This window comes from Lepidochelys kempii, chromosome 8 (genome assembly GCF_965140285.1).
Source record: "Lepidochelys kempii isolate rLepKem1 chromosome 8, rLepKem1.hap1, whole genome shotgun sequence".
Taxonomy (NCBI): Eukaryota; Metazoa; Chordata; order Testudines; family Cheloniidae; genus Lepidochelys; species Lepidochelys kempii.
The window spans coordinates 6,639,667-6,657,890 of NC_136387.1; the positions used below are offsets into that span (position 1 = coordinate 6,639,667).

General features: G+C 51.9%; 2 protein-coding genes across 4 annotated transcripts in view; one reads left to right on the top strand and one right to left on the bottom strand.

The window, feature by feature from the left end:
- TNIP1 (TNFAIP3 interacting protein 1) overlaps nucleotides 1–5,636 on the top strand; it is a 48,331-nt gene extending 42,695 nt beyond the window's left edge. For 2 of the 3 annotated variants that reach the window (XM_073355313.2, XM_073355312.2), the window contains exons 16-18: nucleotides 378–575; nucleotides 1,415–1,505; nucleotides 2,032–5,636. In XM_073355313.2, coding sequence (XP_073211414.1) covers nucleotides 378–575; nucleotides 1,415–1,505; nucleotides 2,032–2,075 — 333 coding nt within the window. In that variant the 3' untranslated portion in view covers nucleotides 2,076–5,636. The remainder of the gene's footprint in view (nucleotides 1–377; nucleotides 576–1,414; nucleotides 1,506–2,031) is intronic. The other variant, XM_073355314.2, reaches the window with a different exon arrangement.
- A 1,696-nt stretch (nucleotides 5,637–7,332) lies between these two features.
- On the bottom strand, nucleotides 7,333–17,164 carry GPX3 (glutathione peroxidase 3). The gene is made up of 5 exons (XM_073355315.2): nucleotides 16,974–17,164; nucleotides 10,636–10,789; nucleotides 9,828–9,945; nucleotides 8,773–8,872; nucleotides 7,333–8,648 (listed from the first exon to the last, which is right to left on the bottom strand). Exons 1-5 carry the CDS (start codon nucleotides 17,058–17,060, stop codon nucleotides 8,412–8,414), a joined length of 696 nt encoding a protein of 231 aa, XP_073211416.1. The 5' UTR covers nucleotides 17,061–17,164; the 3' UTR covers nucleotides 7,333–8,411.
- Nucleotides 17,165–18,224: the final 1,060 nt, after the last annotated feature.

Sequence of the window (18,224 nt, forward strand, 5' to 3'; positions counted from 1 at the left end):
CTGCTAGGGAGGCTAAGAAATCAGAACGTGTGCCGGAGTTACTGGTGCCCCCAGCTCAGAGGGTGTGTCGGGGCTTGGCTGGTGTGGGGGGGCGTCTAGCCATAGCACCACTGAGGTTGCTCTAGGTGATGCTGGGGACTGAACCTGCCCTTGGCTGGTGCTGGGATCAGAGGACATGAAGGGATCTTACAGGCACCTTTGCCTCGGCCTAGGATCTTGTGCCAAGTGCATCTCGGCCAGAGCCAAGGATCAGGGCTCGTGGTGCACAGATGCTACAACGATGGGCACGTTTGACTTGCACAGATGGGCAGAAGGGGGTCTGTATAAGCTGGGATGTCTTGGCTTTGCTCCTGAATCTGCCTGTCTGCCTCTTCCAGGTTTCTGGAGAGAGGTTGCACCCAGAGCCGGTCCCGGGGCCTCTTGGCCCTGGCTGCCCCATGTACCAGTTCCAGTATAGCCCTCCAGTGCCCCACCACGTCTACCATGGCTATGAAGACTGGCATCAAATCCGGTACCCACCGTCAGCAATGCCGGGCGACCATCCACCAGTGCAAAACTTCCACCACTTCCCTCCTGTGAGTACCCTCTCGGGAAGGCATAAGGATGGGCCAGGGTGGGGAGCCGTCCTGTAACCATCTCTGCTCCTTGCACGCACCTCCCAGCCTCTCCTGCAGCATCTGGATGTGTTCCAGGCAAGGCGGTTCCTGTCACACAATTCCCAGGTAGCAGCATGGCCACCTCCTTCCACCCAACCCCCTGCCAGCTAAGTGTAGGCCGCTGCCCACCCACTCGCTATGGGCCTCATTCCTTATCCTGGAGGGAGTGCAGCTGTGCACACACAATGCGTGTGCAGTCAGCATGACTGCGTGCACAAGTCAGGGACTGCAGGCAAAAAAGTCTGATCCGGGCAATTTGCACACGCTGCTGGTGGTCCACGCTTGGTATGTGACTTAGTGGCAGAGCCAGGGATAGCCCTCAGGAGTTTGTGGCTCATGATTCCATGATCCATCTGGTGGACTCGGACCACTGATGAACTAAAATGTCAGTGCTGATATGTCTTACCTCTCCCTCATCTGTCTGTCTAGGTGCTTATCTGGCCCCCAGCACTAGAATATCTGGGATCCTCACATTCTTTAATGCATTTATCCCTGGGAGATAGGGAGAGTCTGTTACCCCATTGTACAGAGGGAAACTGAGGCACCAAGAGACTGCGTGACTTGCCCAAGGTCACCCAGGAAGCCTAGTGGAGCAGGGAATTGAACCTGGGTCTCCCAAGTGTTGGGCCAGGGCCCTAACCGCTGGACTATCCTTCCTACGTCTCCTTCTTCCTCCTGCCAAGTTGTTCTGCACAGAATCTGAGACCTCCTGTTTCATGCCCTCTCTTACGCTGCCCATTCCTCACTCTTCCTTTCAGCCAGAATACACCTGGCGCCCACCTTGTGCTGTGTCAAGGACCCAGAACTCCCAAGCAGTGGAGGGAATGAAACCTCTGTCCAAGGAAGCTGGTAAGGAAACGCTGCTCTCACACGCCAGGGGTTACTTTCCTTCTGCTGAGACTGGCGCTGCGTGAGAACCCCGGACAGCTGCCGTTCATGTTGCGGCTCAGAAGGGCACTGAATACTGCAGTGCATTGAGGCAGTGGGCTTGCACCTTCAAATCCCGTCTGTCACCAGCTTGGCATTGGTTTGTCCATGTCAGAGACCCGCTGCACGAGGAGGATCCGGGGGCTATAGTGGAACAGACCGAGGTGCTTTGGGAGAGTGGGGTGTGGGGAAGCTTGCACGCTACTCCCTTATCCTCACTGGGCCTCACCTCTGCCAGCGCTCAGCTCAGGAGCGTGGAAACACCTGTCTCCAAGTTGACAGTAAAGTTCACTAAAAGCCTGAGATGGCCCCCAACTGCCCTCTGGCCCAGCATGTGGGAATAACACGGGATGCTGTTGTGCTCTGTTTAAAAATGGCTCTAAATAGCGAGTATGCAAGGAGACCGGAGCAATACTTACGCGATGTGGGTGTGCTTTCTGTCTTTCAGAACCTGCAGGGCTTGGGTTACCAAAAAACCAAAGGCCGGTTTAGCTGTGGGCTAATGTCAGAAGAAGAGTGGGGCGGGGAGTGTGCACGCCTGTGTGTATATAGAACCTGCCTCCTGCTAGTTATCCCTGTTCACACACTCTGTATATAACAGCAGAGCCTTGACGGGCTGGAATGCCTCCCTCGGGAGCCGCTGAAGAGCGAACGCCCCATGCCCTTAGGAGCTGCTGAGGAGCAAGTAGCGCGGGGGCTTCCCTGGAATCCCGACTGGGAGCCCTGCCTACAGGGGTTGTGCAAATGGCCATGCGTGGTTATCTTGTTCCTAGTCACGTCGCTTTGATTTTAATTTGATTCCCAGCCTTCCTTCTTCTTCTTCAGCTAAGAGGGGAGCTTGCGTTCTGCAGCAGCCTCCCATTCCCTACGTTTCAACAGTCTTCAGTGGAGGATTTTCCTGCAGCCTGGTTTTGTATTGTAACATGTTTGCTGGCTGACCCTAGAGACTTTTCCCGTCGAATAGTGTAGGTGGGAGAACCGCCCCTATGCAATCCCATGACAAGCAGAGCTCTGTACAGGGAGGCCTGCTGAACAGACATCTGGTACCCTGGATAGATGGGTGGGGGAAAGGGTTTAATTGTGTGTGTTCTTTTCATAGTTAAAAAGAAGCCAAGCTGAAGCTAAACTGAATCCATTGGTTCATATCATTTACCTGTGAACACTCTCTAGGACTAAAGTGAGCACTCTGGCTTGAATGGCTTTTAAAGTGTCCCGAGTCCAGGGGCCAAATGTAAATGTGTCTCGACTCTCCATTGAAACTCTGGAATGTAGAACTTGCACCATGTAGATACTGCCCAGGCCTCTGTACATACATACACATACACACTCGCTGTCTAGATAAGATGTGGCAACCCTCATTCTCTTATTAGATTGACCTCACAGTCCAGTCTCTGAGTTATCAGGGAGCCACAGGCCTATGGTGTGCAATAACCCTGCCTTTATTGCTCCCAGGGAGCAGGCTGTGAACTTTGCCCCTCTTCTCCCACATCCCCAAAGCAGAGCTGATGAGCCGCCTTTCAGTAATGAGCTAATATTTTAGGGCCTGATTCAGCAAGGTACTTTAAACACCTGTCTAACATCAGACGCACTTTGAAGTCCGTGGGACCTCTCACCTGCTCAAAGGCAAACGTGTGCTTAACTACCTTGCTGAACTGGGGACCCGAGGGAGAGGAAGAAAACCTGATGGAAGTAGCAAACAATAGACATGAGTTCGTTTGTGGGCCCAGGCAGACCTGTTCTTCTCCGTCCTGTTTTATCCCACTGCAACATGCCCCTGGGCTTGCCCTGCTCCGCAGACTCCCTGGGGTAGCTGTTGCAAGCCCTGATTGCAGGCAAAGTGCTGAGGTATGCTGAACCAGAGGCTTTGAGTACTTGCAGTTTAGTACCAGCAGTGGCTTTGAAGGGGTGATAGGTCTTCCAAAGAAAAAAATAACAACGAAACAAGGTCTGAGGACAGGAAAGGAATGGCCAGGGTTCTGATCCCCCGGGTGCTGGGGAGTTCCCCTTGGTCTCCCTGAAGAGGCTAATGTGTCTGTTGTGTGTGCAGTGTACTGTGGTCTGTAATTAATGTGCTGTATGTTAATGTTGACATGCAAATGGTAATGTGTACTTTGGGGGGCTCTTGCCTCTCCTTTCTTGTGGACGTCACTTCCCTCAGTTCCTCCAATTCCCTGTTAGCTGCATGGGCTAGTTCTGGGGAACAGTGGGGCAGATCTCTGCCGTTCTCTGTACTGTTGAACAATAACCTGAAGGGAAGGGGAGAAGAGGAACTTTTCACCCCCATCTGCCCTACAGAGAAAACACCCAGCTTATTGCCCCTCACCCTTTCCTCCCCTACTCCACCTGCTTGGGTTTACTTTCTGGGATGTGAATGGACTCTGGTCCCCTCCAGATGCTGACCATCCCTGGAAAGGGACTAACCCCATCAGAGGGAGGTGCTGTGAGTCATCGTAACCCTGGACAATCCTAGGACACAGGCAGGTAAATTCAGGAAATGAGCAGTATGATGGAGCACCCCCAGCTCCCGAAATCACTCACGCTTCATCAGTCCAAAGCAGGGGTGAAGGCCAGACTCCTATTCTAAGTAGTTTGGGTTTTGTATTGTTTGTGCAGAAATGTGCTTGTCCATACTGGTAGATATTTTAATATAACACCTGTCTGTGTGTACACACCCTCCCCATGATCTCTATTTAAATCTGCTACGTCGACCAGAGGGTGTGAACTTAAACCCCAGGGGAGCTTGCAGTACGGGAGGCCAGCTGATAGCTCTGTCTGTTCGCTGACTCTGCACTGCACATATTGCAATCCATGGGGTGCATTCGCCCACCAGCCATTAACTGGACGGTTGTCTGTGATAACATGGCACCTGTGTCCCCAAGAACCTGTACCTGGCCATCACGGGCATGTGACTTGAGGGTTTCATACTGTCAATCTAACAGCGCTGTATTTAGTGAGCTGGCCTCTGTTTGTCTGGTTCATGTCAGCGGCCCCATGGGCTTTGCAGGCACTGTTCACACGCACAAAGCAAGCAGGATTTGGCCATGGGTTTTTGAAGACAAGGCTACCAGTGTAACCCAGGCTAATAGAAGCGGTTCCTTGTCCGCTTCTCGGGGCTAGTCCATATGTAGAGATTTGAGTCTGCTTCTGCCTCTGAATTAATAGACCTACTCTTCTGGCTCAAAATTTGTCCTGCCTGGCCAAGACCAGAGGGAGAATAACAAAACCCCAGCTCTAGAGGCTGGCTGTACTATTCCTGTGAATACGGCTCTATAGTTTACAGTGAGTGAAGACTGTAACTAACATGCGTGTGTGTGAAACGCTCCATGATTTGATCTACCCTGACTTCAGTCACTTAGCTCTGTGGGTCCCCTCAGGTCCTGCTGGCTTCCTGTGACTGTCCAGTTCTGCACCTACCACCCCGTGTCTGTTTTTTTTCAGTGTGGCTCCTAAACAACGCAGCCTCTTGTTCCTTTGTTCTGGTTGCTCCCTGTCCCTTCAGTTCCCTGTTCACATGAGTTAAATCCTGTTCCGTACAGCTCTGTATCTAGGCCTGGGTCCATGTAAATCTTGGCTGGTTTCTTGTATGCGAAAAGCCAACCTTAAAGCTCTAGCTCTGGGCTTCTTTTCTAGCTGCTAGCACTGTGTTTACGACACATGGTGAACCATGCTATTATTGCAGCTGAAAAGGGGTGAGGGGGCTAGTTTTTCTCACCCCAAGCCCCATGGGTTTCCCACATGGAGAAGACCATTTCCATATATTTGGGATGTTTCACCATCCATTTTGCCCAGACATGCTAACCTTTTAAACTGATACAAATCCAGCCACTCAGCCTAGGTTTTGAAATGCACCCTGTATAGCCAATATCCTGGAAAACAACAATATTCCCCCAGGGGCAAACATATACCCCAGAGACGCGTGTACAGATCTATGACACAGGTTGGTTGGTTTGTTTCTGTGCAGAAAAAGTATGATGAATTGTAACAATAACTATTCCTTTGCAATACTCCGTAATAAACTATCTGGAGATTTTCCACCCCAGCCATTGTCCACTGTGGGTTTGCTTTGTCTCCTTTTGTTCTCAGACAGTGGTGATGCCTAGCAAAGGGTTCCTGTCTTGGAGCAAAAACGGTGTGTTAGGCTGGCATCCTAAACTGAATTGCCAGCAGAGTTTTGCTCTTAGATTCATAGATATTTAGGTCAGAAGGGACCATTATGATCATCTAGTCTGACCTCCTGCACAACGCAGGCCACAGAATTTCACCCACCACTCCTGCGAAAAACCTCTCACCTATGTCTGTGCTATTGAAGTCCTCAAATCGTGGTTTAAAGACTTCAAGGAGCAGAGAATCCTCCAGCAAGTGACCCATGCCCCATGCTACAGAGGAAGGCGAAAAACCTCCAGGGCCTCTTCCAACCTGCCCTGGAGGAAAATTCCTTCCCGACTCCAAATATGGCGATCAGCTAAACCCTGAGCATATGGGCAAGATTCACCAGCCAGATACTACAGAAAATTCTTGATCACTGTGCTTCTTAACTAGCAATTGCCAAGCTTCCCTGGCCAGAAACAACTCCCTTGTGCCCTACATGCATATCATCTGCTACTGCAGGGAGCTGATTGGGGTGCCCATCTCCCCACTGTGCATAGGGAATTCAGATGGGGAGTGTGTGTGTGGGGGGGGGTGCTTTTGCATGAGCAGATAATGGGATAGTGGCTGGAGGGTGGGGGGGTTCCTTTTTTGGGAGAAGAGCTATCCATGTTGCCCTGGGCCAGGCCTGCTACTAGCTGTACAGGTGGAGATGGAAGAGCAAGGCACAATGTCACCCCAGCCCCCTCAGCCAGTATCTGTCCCAGGGTGGACACAGCCCCACTCCGCCTAGGGCTGCCAGTAGGGACCCCCAAGCACGTCCGCAGCCTCAGTGCTTCTTGTGATCACCTGTCCAGCGAGTGGCTTAGATTGAAACAGGAGCGGAAGGGAGCTCTCCCTGCACCAGCCCACGAGAAGGAGAGGCCAGTGGTTGGGGTGAGTCTGGGACTCTGCCGCAGACTTCTTATGGGACCTTGAGCAAGTCACTTAGTCTCTCTGTGCCTCAGTGCCCCATCTGTGAAATGGGGATTAGAGCACCTGTACTGAGGGCAAGTCTATTGAAGACTGCGGTACTCCATGATGGGGGGCCACAGAAGCACCTATGGCAGGGAAAGGGCTGTGCGCTTCTGCCCAAATGTGAGGTCAGAGCCATCTGACTGGGGCGGCTCTGGACCCAGTCTGGGGCCTGCCCCAATCTGCTCTGCCAGCTGGTGTGGGGCATGGGTGGGTTCAGCCCCATGGCTGAGGAAGGGGAGTCCTTTGATGCTGTGTGGTGGGAGGGTTTGTGATAAACAGGAAGAGGCAGGTTGGACATCAGGTACTGAGAGACAGAGACACCCTCGCTCCCTGGGAGGCTGGGGGCATTAGTACCACAGAGCTCTCTACCCAAGCCAGCGGATCCCCTGTTGCTGTCACAAGTAGTGTGAGGACCCCAGGGCGCTGGGTCCCCTGGCACTTGCAGTGTCTCAAGGGCCCTTGTCCATGGGCTCATCTGTGTAGTGTCTCATGCCTGGGATGACAGGAGCCCAGGGGAGAAGGCAATGACTGGGAACCAAGAGCTGGGGCCTAGCAGGATCAAGTGCCAGATGGACTCGCTGGTTCATGCCCTTCCCTCCTGGTTGAAAGGAAACCCCCCAAAACTCCTTAAAAACCAAGCGCCCCCTTGAACGTTTGCACAGGTGTTTATTTTGCATTTCTACAGCTCTACACAGGCTGCGGGGGCGTGGGAGGAGAAGCTGGGTTCCTGGGGGAGAGAGGAGAGCACATCCCTGCACAGGAAACTGCAGAGCAGCTTGAATGCACTGGAAGGGCCACTCTACACCCATGCAGGCTTGGGACAGGTCCACCCTTTGGGGGCTTTCAGACCTAACCTTCATGGTGATGCATTCTCCTAGCACCCAGAGCCCATGCCCTGCTCTCACGCACGCCCAAGATTACACACTAAGCCACAGCAGCTAGAGAGAACTCGCCCTGTAGGGAGCTGAGGGCTGCAGGAGAGATTCCAAGGGGCACATTCCAGGTGTGGGAGGCTTTGTGGGGAGGGGTGGGACAATGCACATTATCCAAGCATCCAAGTCCCTCCATCACCGAGGGCTCTCCTGCCAGGTCCGGGACAAGAGCAGGAGCAGCCCAATTTACGGGGATAGCAACGGCAAATATACAGCGAGATCAGTTCTAAGGGAGGAGGGCTGGACTGCTAAATAAATAGTGATGGGTGGCTTTCAGCATGAGTCTATTCCTGAGGGAGCAGCGGGGAGGGCTGGTCTCTGTACTTGCGAAGGGTCTTTCCCCTCCACTGAGATTTCCCCTGTCCGTATTTCTCTAGGAAGTGGGAAGCTAGGCTAATAATGAATCTCTCCAGAACAGAATGGGTGGCAGTGGAGAAGGGCAGGTTAAGGATGGCAGGCAGGTGCAGCGTGGGGAGGTGATGCCACCTGGAGAGAGGTGACTGTCATAAATCAAGTGTCATTTTAGGCAACTGTGTTTCCCCCAAATGTGTTGCAGGACTGGTCTGTCTATAGGGAGTGACAGTCAGGGCCTGTCTCTACAGAGTAGCACAAGTATGCATGCAAACTAGGCTGTAGAGACTGGTACCTTTCCTGGGAGATTCTACCCATATTGGTGTCATAGCAGAAGGGATTTTGTATCAAGGGATTCAGCTCTTTGGATGCATTGCATGGAAATTTTTGGCTGTGGATAAAGCTTTGAGTCCCACCCCACCCAACCGCTGACATCTCTACATTAGTCTTCTCTGATCAGGGGCTGCCTCCTCTGACCAAAGACCTGCCGCTTCATATAATCTATGATGTCATTCTTCACCATGGCCAAGTTTGTCCTGGGACCCCACCTCATCACGGGCCGCCCAGTCGGGCCAACCAAGAACTTCTCAAAGTTCCACTTGATGTCGTGGATCTTCAGGGGCTCCCAGAAGAGCCTTTTGGGGTCACCGAAGCTTTCCACCACAGGAGGGCAGGAGTTCTGCAAGGAGAGCAAAGGACAAGCATCAATGACACTGTGTGCTGGGAAAAGCTAATCTGTCCCCATCTAGTGCTCCCCAAACCTTGAGGATTGGGCTCAGGGCAGGGTGTTTGCAGGCACGCACCTTCAGGAAGGTGTAGAACTTCTGCTCCTCTTCCCCGTTCACATCCCCTTTTTGAAAAAGCTGGAAATTTGGGACAAAGCCGCCCCCAGGCCGGACGTATCTGAAATCAAAGGGAGAGAAGAGTCAGGTTCTGGTTCAAAGGAGCCTCTGGAGCCCATCTTCACCTAACATGGAGACAGTGATGAAACTGCTGCTCCTGCCCATACATGCTGCCCGGCCGGCAGAAGCCAGGCTTAACCCACGTTCTAGACACAGCAGCAACCTGGTCAACAGCCAGGCTTGTAAACAGTTTTCTAAATGGTTACTGGTCTACGCGCCCACGCAGGCTGTGTGGGCTGGAACCATTTTTAAATCACTCCTGTGTACTGTCACACTGATGCTGCTTCAATTGCTAGTGTGATGGGGCCTCAACCGCATTTCCCCGACATCACAAGCAGCAGGGAGGAGCCTGGGCCATGGGGGATGCAGCCTGCAGGGTCAGCACGCAGTTATCAGATTTCAGAGTAACAGCCGTGTTAGTCTGTATTCGCAAAAAGAAAAGGAGTACTTGTGGCACCTTAGAGACTAACCAATTTATTTGAGCATAAGCTTTCGTGAGCTTCATCGGATGAAGTGAGCTACAGCTCACGAAAGCTTATGCTCAAATAAATTGGTTAATCTGTAAGGTGCCACAAGTTATCAGATTGCAGCAACTGCATCTAAAGGACGGGACCCAAAACCACCTGCTTAGTGGCTGGGGTCAAGCAGGAATGGTCCTTTTGCATTCCTGCCCCACGCTAACTGCACTGGGCTTGGCTCAATGCTGATCTACACACCTGCACCCCTGTCAGATACTGTGCGGGGCGGCTGGCTGTAATTACCCTGGGGCTTTGCGGGGGTTCAGACACGCAATAGGGAGTCAGTCCCATTGTTGTTACTGATCTCCAGTGTATCCGCTTGACTATGCACTGCCTGTTTCCCCCCCTCTTCCAGCCCAGGTGGAAGCCAGGGCAGCCACCCTGCCCCTGCCCCCGCAAGGGATCTCAGGCCCCTGCGTCACTCAGCCATCTACTCACTTCAGCGCGGGGAGGATTTCGGAGTTCTCGCCAGGTTCTTGTTTGCCAAATTGGTTGCTGGGGAAGCCCAGGATGATGAGTCCATGCGACGCCAGCTCATTCTGTAGTGCATTCAATTCTGCACACAGGAAAACCCAACCAGAGACAGGTTACCACAGCAATAGATGGGAGCTGCTCCCCCGGTGTCTGGCCACAGGCGGTGTCGCCAAGCAGCCGGCTGGCGTTGGAGACGGCACCCGTTTGTGACAGCAACACACCTGGCTGGGAATCCGAAGCACGGGGGAGGCAGAAGAGGGCTCCAGTTCTGTGCTTCTCCCAGGACTCGGAGGCCAGGATCACTCTGCATCGGTCAGGCCTCAGGGGCAGAAGTCCTGGCATTCTCCGTCAGCAGTAGCGAGCTCCACGCCCGCGCGTCAGCCTCCCCTCAGTCCTCCTGACAGCAGCATGGGTCTCCTGGGACTTGGGCCCTGTCTGTGCTTGAATCCCTGCTCATGCTGTCATCTCTCTCTCTCCCTGTCTCCGTTAAAGCGTTGTGGCAAAGGGGAATCTCTGGAGCCCAGGCATGCCCTGGCCATGGCTCCTCCCCTCCATCTGCCCCCGAACACCCCGACCTGACCCCTGCACCCGTGAGGATTCCCCGCCCTCCCCCCTGCCCCCTCATTGCCACGTCCTCTTTCATTTCACAACCTTCCTTTTCTCTTTGGCCTGTGCCAGGGTACCCCCCCCCCAGTGTCCTGAGGTGCACAGAGGTGGCTATCCCAGACTCCAGCACAATCCTCTCCCCGTTCCTCTGGGCAGGGGATCTTACCCAGGTACTGCATGGTGAGTCCTCAGTAGGTAGCCACGTTCACAAAGAGGATCATCTTCCCTTTGTACTTCCCAAAGGGGATGTACTCCTCTCCGTCTAAGGTGAGGGCCCCATACTTGTAGATTGTTCCCTCCACCGAGTTGTAACAGTCCACCTGGAAAACAGCCAGGTAGGGCACGTGGGAAGGGGCAGGGCTGGAGAGAGGCAAGGAACAAGGTCTGACGACCAGCGATTAACTAGCTTCTTTAGGTTTTACTGTTTCCCCAAGGAGCTCCACATCTCCCAGTTCCTCTCCTGGCTTCCCCTTCACCCGCTCTGACCAGCAGGGGCCAAGGCACGCTGCTGGGATCCTCCAGTGTGGCCACGTTTGGTTCGGCTCAGGCGAGGGAGGAGACAGCCGTGAGGTTCTGATCCGCTTTTGGAATCTGAACCCAGCCCCCACCACCAATCACCAGGAGGTTTGGATCCAGGGATGATCTACTTCAATCCTTCCTCTTTCTTTCCTCCCAGTCCTTCTCACCTCCTCCTCAACCCCTGCATCCTGCCTTCACTGCCGCCCTTCCCTTGATCTCCTCCACCTCCTCGCTGGCCTCACAATCGTTATTTCATTCCTCTGCTCCTGTCCTCAGCCTCCTTTCTCCACTTCTTCTCTTCATTCACATGCTCCCTTAGCTCCTGCCCCCTCCAGCCAGCCTCCACCCCTCTCTTCCGAGGAATCTGCAGAGGGGCAACATCCAGTTTAGGGAGGGGAAGGGGCCCAGTGGGACACCATCCCCTGCCCCAGAAAAGGGCTTTGCGATTCCATGCCATTTGGTGCATTCCCAGAGAGAGCAAAGCTCTGGTGACCCACCGGGAAGTGTATGTTCCGGGCCACACCGTGCGCTCCTCCCCAGAGCTGGTGCAGCCCCATGGCACTCCCTGGAGTGTTGGCCAAGATGGTGGTTGTCACATGGAAAGCTGGGTTAGCCGATATGTTCTACTGGTGAGAGGAAAATCTTCTCCGTGGTTCCCTCTGTTTGAACGCTGCCCTCCGCTTTCGTTACACCCCTGCTCCCTGCAAACAGGCCTGGCTTATCGAGGCACGCATTAACAGTCAAGCAGGGGGCACTCTTGGGAGTTAACCCCTAGTTTATATTCTCCTTTGTGTTCTAAAGAGGTGAACCCTAACCGATCCATGGGCGTGCCTCTACCACTGTGGGTCTGCTGCAGATCGCGTTAAGGGGTAGGATTCATAGGTGCTGGAACTAGGGGTGTTATTGAACCCCCTGGCTTGAAGTGGTTTCCATCATATGCAGGGTTAGTTTGAGTCAATGGCTCTCAGCACCCCCACTATATAAATTGTTCCAGCCCCCTGATAGGATTTGTCTCTGACAGCCGTGGCTGGGCTCCGTGGATCGCCTGGTCAGGGTTTCTCACGCAGAGACTCTTCCCAGACCAAATAGAGCCAGCAGCCAATGCCAGGCTCTCGCACGGTGTGCTCATCCCCCTGGAGTCTCAGAAATCGGGTTTGACATGCACCGGCCTCCCACCCAGCGCCTCTGACTTTCCAGGGCTGCAGCTGCTAGCGTGTTTATTCTACCCAAGCAGCAGCCACAGAACCACAGGTGGGGAGGGGAAAGGACCAAAAATAGCCACAGTATGTCAACAGTGTCAACCCTGCGCCTCTTTCTATTGCTGCTCGCTCCTGTGCAGGAAGAGGAGCTGACCCGCTCACGCTGGCCCCTCTGCTTCTTCTGCAGGGATGGGAGAGGAAGGGCCTTAGAAAGGAGGTGGTGCTGGCTGCCCCCTCCTGTACGTGTAAGAAGGGCCAAGGGAGATTGCTCAGTAGAAGGATTGCTGTCCGAGGGATTCACACTGGCTTGCTACTCCTCACTGCCTGGCTCCTGGCTGAGTATCTGTCACCTAGAAACAGACTGTTACTAGGATCCCACTCAGCCATGTGTGTCAGGTGGAGCTGCTGGCTCAGAGAGCAGGGAGCCAAACTGTGCCCCAAGGTGGCCCAGGATCCCTATTCACCAGGAGAGATTTAGAGAGACACAGAGAGGGGAAGAGACCTTTCTCATCAAGATGAGAAACAAAAGCAGCAAGTCTAGCGGCTCACCTGGAAGGGGAAGGGCCCTGGCAAGAGAGATTGCCTGCCCCAGTCCCTACAGCTCCCCAGAGGGTCTCAGGAAGGGAAACCTGCTCCTGCAGACTCCAGGATTGAAATGCCAAGCACACAGCCCATGGACCGGAGCTGGCCTATAAGATGGGTTCCAATTCTTCTTATGTAAGCATGAAGTGCCTAGCCCTTCAGGCTGTGAAGGAAACCTTCCCACAGTGACCTGAGTGTAACCAATGCAGAATGGATTCCCTGTGTCTGAAACAGCAGCTCTGGGAGGCATGAACGCCCATTCACCTCAATGAGGTGTTAATTCTTAAGCCTAATGATTATGCTCCAAGGCCACAAGTTTTTCCAGTAAGTTGGGTCTTGCAAATGTATGTCTAGTTTATACAATCACAGCAACATAGGGTAACTACCCATGCCAACGGCCAAGCCGACAAAGAGCACAGATTCATAGATTCCAAGGCCAGAAGGGACCATTGTGATCATCTAATCTGACCTTCTCCAATGGTTAATTACTCTCACTGTTTAAAATGTGCATCTTATTTGCAGTCTGAATTTGTCTAGCTTCAACTTCCCTCTGCTGGGTAGTGATACACCTTTCTCCGTTAGATTGAAGAGCCCATTATTCAATATTTGTAGATGCTTCTAGACTGTAAATCAAGTCACCCCTTCACCTTCTCTTTGTTAAGCAAAATAGATTGAGCTCTTTGAGTTTACCACCATTAGGCAGGTTTTCTGATCTTTTAGTCATTCTCGTGGCTCTTCTCTGAACCCTCTCCAATTTGTCACCATCCTTCTTGAATTGTCGACACCGGAACTGGACACAGGATTCCAGCAGCAGTCACACTAATGCCACATACAGAGGTAAACCCACCTCTCTACTACTCAAGATTCCCCTTTTTATGCATCCGAGGATCGCATTAGCCCTTTTGCCCAAAGCTCACATTCAGTGGATTATCCACCAAGACCCCCAAATCTTTTTCAGAGTCCCTGTTTCCCAGGATAGAGTCCCCCATCCTGTAAGTGTAGCTTACGTTCTTTGTTCCTAGATGGATACGTTTACATTTAGCCATATTAAAATGCTTGTGCCCTGTTCATCAAGTGATCCAGATCACTCTGAATTAGTGACTTGTCCTCTTCATTATTTACCACCCCCCCAATTTTTCTGTTATCTGCAAACTTTTATCAGGTTTCAGAGTAACAGCCGTGTTAGTCTATATTCTCAAAAAGAAAAGGAGTACTTGTGGCACCTTAGAGACTAACCCATTTATTTGAGCATAAGCTTTCGTGAGCTACAGCTTACTTCATCGGCTGTAGCTCACGAAAGCTTATGCTCAAATAAATGGGTTAGTCTCTAAGGTGCCACAAGTACTCCTTTTCTTTTTGCAAACTTTTATCAGTGATGATTTTATGTTTTCTTCCACACCTTGATAAAAATGTTAAATAGCTCAGGGCCAAGAACTAGACCCTGTGGGACACCACCAGAAACACACCCGTTTGATTAGGATTCTTTGTTACATTTTGAGACCTGTTAGCCAGCTTTTAATCCATTTAATGTATGCCGTGTTAATTTTATATCTTTCTGGTGTTTTTAATCAAAATGTTATGTGGTACCGAGGCAAATGGCTTACAGAAGTCTAAGTATATTGCGTCAACACTATTATCTTTATCAAGCAAAACTGTAATCAAATTTTAAAAAATCAAGTTTGTCTGATAGGGTCTGTTCTCCGTAAACCCATGCTGAGTTGCATTAATTAAATTATCCTCTTTTAATGCTTATTAATCCAAGGCTTATCAGCTGCTCCATTATCTTGTTTGGGATCTATGTCAGACTGAAAGGCCTATAATTACCCAGATGATCCCGTTTACCCTTTTCTTCCAATATTCTGGAACTTTCCCAGTGTTCCAAGTCTTATTAAAAATCAGCTTTAACAGTCCAGCAAGCTTTTCAGCCAGCTCTTTTAAAACTCTTGGGTGAAAGATATCTGGACGTGCTGACTTAAAAATGTCTAACGCTAGTAGCTGCTATTTAACATCCTCCTGAGATACTAGTGGAATAGAAAGAGTGTTATCATAAAATATGACTACAATATTTGTTTAATCCCCAAACACAGAACAGAAATATTTATTGAACACTTTTGCCTTTTCTGAGTAATTATTAATAATTGTACCATTTCCATCTAGTAATGGACCAATACCATTATCAGGATTCTTTTTGTTCCTAACATACTTTAAAAACTCCTTACTGTCCCTGACTCTGCTGGCCATAAATTTCTCCTTGTGCCTCTTTGCTTCCCTTATTGATTTTCTACAATTCCTAGCTTTTGATTTATATTCATTACTATCTACTTCCCCTTTTCTCCATTTGTTATATATTTTATTATTTTTTAGAGCTGCCTTTACTTCCCCTCTGCATCAAAGAAGTGAAGAAATAGTCATGGCTCTAAAACCTTCCAATGTTTGGGGCTTTTGTACATATAACCTCAACTCTGAACTCCCTGAGTTCTTAAGTTGTTTGCTCAGTTGGCATTTTGGTTCACTTTCGTGTTCTCAGAAGGCAAGATGCACTCAGAGCACTGATACGTGCCAGCTTAACGTCGGTGAACGCGTTTTATATAACCGTAATGTGACTGCTGTTTGCTGTGCTCCTCACAACCATCTCACAGTTGCAGCCCCTGTCTGTCAGATCTATCTGTTGCCTCTCACCATCGTTTCAGAATGTGAGTTCTCTTGGTGGGAGGACCACCATTTCATTATATGTCTTTTGGTGGGGGCCATGATTCCTGACCGGGGTTTGACGTGCTACCTACAGAAGGTGTAGGGGAGACTAAGGACTGCTGCAATAATTGTATCTAATTATCTCATGCAGACTGGCATGCATTTCCCCCATGTCCAACACTGATGTGTCAGTGCACCTATCTCACACTTCATCACCCTGCAGCCCTTCCGCCCTACACCCTGGGGCGTCTAGAATTATCTCCCCCTGCCATCTCCCTCCCATCCTCTGCCAGCAGGAGGGCAAGGCAGCCTCCACACACAGGCGGACAGACAAAACAGGGTTAACAGTGGGAGCCAAACGTTGGTAGCTTTCCCCCTTTCCACCCAGCTCCTCTGATTCAGTCCAAGACGCCACCATCCGGGCTTGTGGCATCACAGTCATTTCCCAGGCAATGGATGGGTGATGCAGAGGAGCAGCCAGGAATTATGCAGCACTCAACTCTCACGTAAGCCCTGTTTTGGGAGCTGATAGCCCTGCGAGAGACAAACACCCAGCTAGCCTTCCCCACTGAGCTCTGCCAATGCAACTTAAGTCCTAGGCTTGCGCACTAACCACCGGACCCTCCTGCCTCCCTGGGCACCTCCCACTGCTCTTCTGATGCCCCTCACTCTGGCCGTACCACCCTCCGCTCCCCGCTAGTCCAGTCCTGGGGCTGGCCTGCGCAGAGCTTGCCAGTCATGTTGACCTGTGTGCTGGCTTCATGACGTGGCCTCTTAGAGATCAAGCTGAGAGCTGCCAGACTTGTTCCCAGTGTAACTTGAACCATGTTTCCAAGCAAGGATCCCTGCTCACTTAAGCAACTGAGACAATGACACTGATTAGATGTCTTCCTCTACGATCCTCAAGCAGCCAGGCTCCATGGAATAATCATTCCCAGGGACCCCAGGACTCTGCACACACCAAAAGGAAACTTCACCCTGAAATGGGGTGAGCTGCCACAGTGGTAGGTGGGGAGCAGGGAGAAGAAAAGTCTGTGTCCCTGCACTAACGCCATGTATTTAAATGAGTGAACCCCAGTTAGGCGGAAGGGAAAGAGGGAATCATCTGAGAGAGGGGAATGAGAAATTACCCCTTTCTCCCTCCAGCAAATCAGTGCATTCCCCATGTTTGCCTGCTGAGAACAGGAATTGGCCCAGACCAAGCCCCATGAGGCAAACACCCATTAGAAATGGGAATTCTGCTCCACATTTGCAAACAGGCCCTTTCTGGGGGGAGCTGTTCACCCCAAGACCTCTGCCCCCCAGCCCAGATCCCAACACACCAGAACTTTGGGGCATTGAAACCCAGATCCAGTTTGCGTCCATCTCTCCTGATGAGTAATGGGGAGAGACCCCCCCCAGACAGAGATGAAAGATGCCCTCCCGACCCCCGCGTGCCCCCTGGGACCCAACAGCATCATGCCAGAGCACCGACCCTGCACGCACACCGTTCTCCGGTGGGATTTCCTCTTACCTTCTGTTTCTCCTCTCCCTGGTTAGGCTGAATTAACCCAGCCAAGAACAAGGGGAAAATCCAAGAGCCCCTGAGTCTGCCCGCCATGGGGGGCAAGCACCCGCTTCTTGCCCCACAGAGCACAGCAGCTGGGTGCCTGGGTCTGGCTGGGCCTGTCCTCTTCCCCACCCGCAGCAGCAGGGAGAACTAGAAGGCTGAGCCTGAGTCCTCCTAGCCAATCGCAGGGAGGCGGGGATGGCAGGGCTGCTACCAGAGGATTAACCATGTGGGCTCTGGTGAGCTCCAGAGCTGTCTGGGGGTGGGAGAAAGGGGACTGATTGCTTCAGCAACTGGAGAATCAGGACTCAGGTCAGGCGTCCCCCCCCCCCCCCCCCAGGGCTGGAGCGGTCTGGGTGCAGGGCTTTGGTTCGGCTTATAAAGCTAGGGCCCCCGTGCGAAAGTCTGGCTGGGATCTGAGTGCAGATTACAGCCACTTTCCAAAACAGAGGGGAACGTGAAACCAAAGAGCATGGGGTGGAGGGGAAGGGAGATTAACCACGGACCTGGGTGTTATGTAACACGCTACGGGCCTGAGCTCCTGGAGATTAGGATCAAAACAGTGGAGAAATTCATAGCTGTTATCATGGCCCAGCCCTCGAGTCTCACCCTGGTGATCCCGTTGGACGTGCCCAAGTACAGCCACTGATCAGTTGTATCTCACACACCAAATGGGCATGAGCAGAGACAACCCAGCATTCCAACGACAATCCCTGCTACTCACACGCCACCAGGTGCAGCAGGCGGATAAACCAGCAGAGCGGGAATGGGGTGGGGGACAAGGAAGATGGGTATGTTCACATGGTAGTGTCAGTGGTTAAAGCAGTCGTTGGGAGCTCCCAAGGGTAGGCGGTGGGGTATAATATAAAGGCGAATAATCCTGGGAAGGATTAGAGAACAGCTGGCACTGGCCACTGTCAGAAGACAGGATACTGAGCTAGATGGACCTTTGGTCTGACCCAGTCTGGCCAGTCTTATGTATAACTGAATGGGAGGACCAAGGCATTCCAATTCCTGTTGCCTGGGGGAGCCCAGGGGAAATCCCTGCTGGAGCTGGCAATCTTTTGGTCTCAATTCCCTGTGTTAGGGCCACTTGATGCTGCTTGAGCTCTAAAGCCAGCCAGAGTCCTTGGAACAGTGTCCCTCTGGTGACAAAGAAAGAGTGGCTCCTACACCATCCCACCTCTCAGCTGTTGATGTGGGGAGCTGTGGGGG